At 21.0% G+C, this 5,456-nt stretch overlaps 2 protein-coding genes across 2 annotated transcripts; one reads left to right on the forward strand and one right to left on the reverse strand.

Annotated features, from left to right (window-relative positions):
* Nucleotides 1-1,618: 1,618 nt before the first annotated feature.
* Nucleotides 1,619-2,137, reverse strand: EHI_198440 (uncharacterized protein; the record flags this gene model as incomplete). The annotated part of the gene is made up of 1 exon (XM_001914343.1): nucleotides 1,619-2,137. One exon carries the CDS (start codon nucleotides 2,135-2,137, stop codon nucleotides 1,619-1,621), a length of 519 nt encoding a protein of 172 aa, XP_001914378.1.
* Nucleotides 2,138-2,889: 752 nt separating this feature from the next.
* On the forward strand, nucleotides 2,890-3,276 carry EHI_198450 (uncharacterized protein; the record flags this gene model as incomplete). Its single annotated transcript, XM_001914344.1, has 1 exon — nucleotides 2,890-3,276. One exon carries the CDS (start codon nucleotides 2,890-2,892, stop codon nucleotides 3,274-3,276), a length of 387 nt encoding a protein of 128 aa, XP_001914379.1.
* Nucleotides 3,277-5,456: the final 2,180 nt, after the last annotated feature.

Here is a 5,456-nt window from a genome sequence, read left to right on the forward strand (position 1 = left end):
GAAATAACAAATAATAAAGTAACAATAATGATATATTCAATATATTCTTTATTTGATTTGTTCAATATTAGATTATTCTATTTCATTATCATTTCATTGTCTTCATTATTTTATTTCATTATTTCATATTCATTTATTATTTTTTAAAATCAAATAAACAATAATATTGATATTCATTCATCATATTCATTTAATATAATAAATATACACAACATTTCAGAATAAAGAATGAATAATTAAGAATGAAAATATTGATTTATTCAATATTTTGTTCAACATAAAATCAATAAAACATATATTTTGATAATACACAAATGAAATAATAAAGAAATATACAATACTCAAGAATTAATAAAAAAGAAATAAAAAGAATAAATGAATATAAAATTGATAAATAATAGAAGAAAGAAATAGAAAAACAACGAAAAACAAATAATATAAAAAGAATAAAAATATATAAAAGAATAAAAATAAAGTAGAAGAAGAATATAAAAATAATAAATCACAAAGAGATGATAAAAGAAGAAAAGAATGAAAATGGTGTATTTTTAATGTAAAAATTAGAAATATTCAATAATAAGTGTCTAATTTAATGATGTAAAATGATTAACAATATTTTATTGATGAAAAATATTGTATTATTTTTTATATTTATTATTTATATGTATAATTTAAACATGATGTTTATTATATAATCAATCATATGTGTTATGTTATTATAATATATAATAAGTGATAAAATATTAATGAAAATGATATGAATATATGATATAGAATATAAAAACAAAAGAATAATAAGAATAAATTATAAATAAAAGGAGAAATGATAGTCAATGATATAATAATAAAATCAAAATATAAAAGATAAATTTAATATTAATATAAATCAAAAGAGAATAAATATAAAATGAAAATAGATATAAATGATAAGAATATAAAATATGAATAAGATGAATAAACAAATAATAAAATACATCTAAATAGAAAAGAATAACAATAAGAAAATCTAAATAATATAAACATAAAAATAATAAAATAAGAAGAATATAATAATATAATAATATATAGATAATAAGAAGATGATAGATAAATAATATAAACAGAGAAATAAATATAAAAATACGATAGATAAATAACATATAAATAAAAGAATAAAAATAATAAAAATAAATATGATTCATCAAATCATCTATTTCATTAATATTTCATACAAAATGAATACAATTGATAATAAAATATAAAAATAAATATATACAGATTGTATATTTATCATATTTTTTATTTTTTTATTTTAGGAGCAAAATATAATAAAGTTGAATATTCTATGGATACAAATTATTTTGCATCTTTTTTCTTTTTTGTAAAATATTTAGATGCATTTTTTCTTTGCTAATTTTCGTACCCAAATATTTCTATTATATTTCAATAAATCATTCCTCTACTTCTTCTATTACTTTCTTCTTTGTCTCACTCTCTACAATATTCTCATCTTCATAACTCTCATCTCCATATTTTCTTTCTCATAATCTTTCTCATCCTGTTCTTTATCTTCTCTTCTTCCTTGGTTTGCGACTCTTTGGATTTCTGATTCAATGTTTGCTTTCTTCTTTCTCTTTAATTACTCGTATTCTTCATGTTTCTTCCTCTTCAGTCTTTCTGGATTATGAAGATTAATCTCTTTCTCACTTGGTAATTGGATGTACTTCTGAATCTCATAGATATATCTATGATTTTCATTTAACTCATTCTGAATCAATTCATTCATATTGACTGTGTCACACTCATTTAACTCATTGACTGGAACGATTGAATCAAACAAATACTTGTACTCTCCTCTCACTTCATTTTGTGTGAATATCGGTCTTTCTTCTTCTATACATTCCTCTTTTTGTTCTAGATAAATGACAACATTTTGTTCAATAAACTTCAAAATATCACTGAAATGTCTCTGGAAATTGATGTAATCTTCTTTGTTGATTATGATGATTTGAATCAATGGGAAGATGTATTTATACAAATACTTGATATCAACACTCGAGATGTTTCTATTCATCAATGCTTTCAACTCGGTACTTTTCACTTCACTCAATTTAATATCATCCATGATTTTGAAATTTTTATGTGGTTGATTTGACATTTTATTGTATTCAAGGTTGTTTGAATGATGAATGTAATATTCATCAGGAATACTAAACTTTGTGAAGAAGACACTCTTTCCTATCTAAGTACTTCACACACAGATGAATGTCTTAAATCGATCCACTCCTCTTTTGTATATATTCTTCAAAAAGTCTGTAAATGACATGTACAATGGATGTCTTCATTTGGTAAATACAACTTCACTGTCTTTGTAATCAATGCCTTTGTTATGTAGTTGTACATATTAGTTTTCCATGTCATTCGTAATTGATTGATTGTGTATGTCTCAAATCTACTTCTTGTTGCTCTACTCTCAAATGTATCTTGATCAGCTGACTCTAGAATATATTTTCTACTCTCATTTATTCTTTGGATAAAGTAGAATCCTTTTATATACTCTGCCTTCTCCATCATTACAATCTTAATCACCTCATTTTGTGTTTCTATATACTCATTTATTGTTCTAAACTTTTCATTTTCTGGAATTCTTTTTCCATAACTAATTATTATTGAAACACTCAGATAATGCAACGAGATTATATAAATGTTGGTGTGTTTGTCTACATAATTCTTGATTATCTCAATAGTGTTTCTCTCAAAATATCTTCATCGTATTTCTCAATATATTCAGAAACTACTGCACTTTGTTTATCTTGATCATCTACAACATACATAATGACACTCCACATGACTAATTCTATTTAATTATTCAATTCTTCTTGTTGAGTTAATCTAATTTTTCATTCCAATATGCATTTATTGAAACATATTGTTCGTAAACAAAAGCATGATTGTACTTTTGTCAATAATAATAACACTTCTACTACTACTAATAACACTTCTACTATTAATACAAGTGTTAAACAAACTAAGCCTAGAAAGATTTCCGATGAGATTAATAAGAAATATTCATCTCTGTTGAAGAAGTTATTTGAGAAGGAAAATACATTAGATAAGTACAAACTAAGTACAGAAGTAAAGGCACTTCTGAACATTAGAATCCATCTATGGCTAGAGTATTACACAATCAACAAAGCAATCAGCACTAGTCATGACAATGATTTGAAAACTAACTCGAATACTAATGATTTCGAATATATTGATAGTTTTTCAGAAATAAACAGTTTTTATAAATAATCTCATATTTTAAAATATGTTTGGATTTTGGAGTAAAGAGAAAGATAAATCGAAGAACTAGTGAATATCATCACACAAAATACAGACAAATTAGATGATATTCTCACTAGTACAATAACAAAAGTTGTTAAATTTAATGACACCAAATTGACTAATTATTCTAGAATTGAAATGATAGATTTCATTGAACATACATATGTGAATAAGATCAACATGTCTTAAAATCAATTTTACTAAATATGTTGAGAAGATTTAATCAGTCATATTCTCATACATTCATACACCTTTAATCAACAAATTAATAAAACATATTAACCAATCTACACTTCAAATAATAATCAATTCATTAAGACATTCATATAAATTTACAATCATCTTATTTAATATATTATCAAGTAATTCTAAAATGAATTTAACTGATATCGACATTTCTCAATTAACTAATGTCAATCTGTTATAGAAAGAATATCAATGTACCACCCAGTGAAATATATCTCTATGAAAAGATTTTCTTCTTGGTGCTGTTCTTTTGAATTATTTGTCGCTCTCTCTTAAAAGTTAAGATTTATTGATTTTAGAATATATAATATTCATGTTTTATTTTTTAAACAAAGAATTTATCTGAAAATAAAATAAAAAATAAATAAAACATATTAATATTAATATTTGTTCAATGTTTTTCTTTATTATTTTGACTATTATTAACATTGAATGAATATTTCTCGTTGATATTGTTGATACACAATACATTGCATCCATTTCTATGAATGAAGATATTTCATATAAATACTTTAAATTTGTTAACATTGAATATCAAACAGATTATTTCGTCTTAATAGTTGTATTGATTTTATTGATTATGCTGCTTATTTTTAGAATATTATATTCATTATTATTTATTCATTATCGTTTATTCATGTTATTTTGTTATTTTATTCTATTAATATTTCATTCTAATATTGATTTACGTATTTAAAATTTATTATTTTTGTTATTTTATATTGTTTCTATCAATTGAAATTATTATGTTAAAATATTCTTTATTTCTTCTTTATTCTCTCATTTTATTTCTTCTTTATTCACATTTCATTCTTTATAAAAATAAAATGATAAAAATTCTAATTAATAAAATATTAATGTGAATAAATGAGAATCAGTCATTATTTAAATATATTATCATCATTGTATAATTTATTATTAATAAATATTTTCATTATTATCATTCAATTTATTCATCAATTTTTGACAATGTTAATGTAAATAATATTCAATTACAATATAAAAATTAATTTATTTGATTCAAATGTTAGAAATTCATAATCAAATAACAGTTGATTTAATCTCATTATTCAATATAATATTGAATATAATTAATAGAATAAATGAATAGCTATCATTAAAGAAAAAATGAACAAAATAAGAAAAAACATTCATAAATGAAAATAGTTGAAAAATTCAAGATAAAATGAAATTAATAATAAACATAAAATGAATAACATAAGAAAAGTAAATAATAAAAAGAAAAGAATAAGAATACACTAATTTGAAATAAATTAAGAATAATTAATGAATAATTTTAAAGATTACTAAAGAATAAAAAAGAAAAATGATGAGATTAAATCATAAATATGATAAGTTCAAATCATTAAACATAATATAAAAAGAAGAATAAGAAAGTAAATAAAGAAATAAAAGAAATAGAAAGACAATACAAATAAAGAATGATAAAAAGAAGATTTGAAAATATAATAGTGAAATATTTTAAATTAAGAAATAAAGAAAAAGAAATAAAGAAAAAGAAAAGGGATATATAACAATAAAAAATCCAAAAATAAAAGAGAAGGAAAATAAAATCAAATAAACAAGAAGCGGCTGTAGTTTTACGTGTAAAACACTTATTTGTAATTTAATAAATATGAAGTACTAAGTTAAATTAATAAGAGTCGTAGGATCGAAACCTGCCAGTCGCCAACATTTTTTTAAATTAATGAAAAAAAGATATTAATTACAATAAAAATATTATCATTTTCATTTATTAAATAAAATTGAAATATATATTTAATTTCTATTTCATTGTTTTTATTCTTTAACTTGTATTTGTTTATTTTGTTCATATTGTATTGATATCTATTTATTCTCTTATATTCTCTACATATTATTTCATCAATTCTTTCATAGTA

This window comes from Entamoeba histolytica, genomic scaffold (assembly GCF_000208925.1).
Source record: "Entamoeba histolytica HM-1:IMSS scf_1104750519279 genomic scaffold, whole genome shotgun sequence".
Classification (NCBI taxonomy): Eukaryota; Evosea; order Mastigamoebida; family Endamoebidae; genus Entamoeba; species Entamoeba histolytica.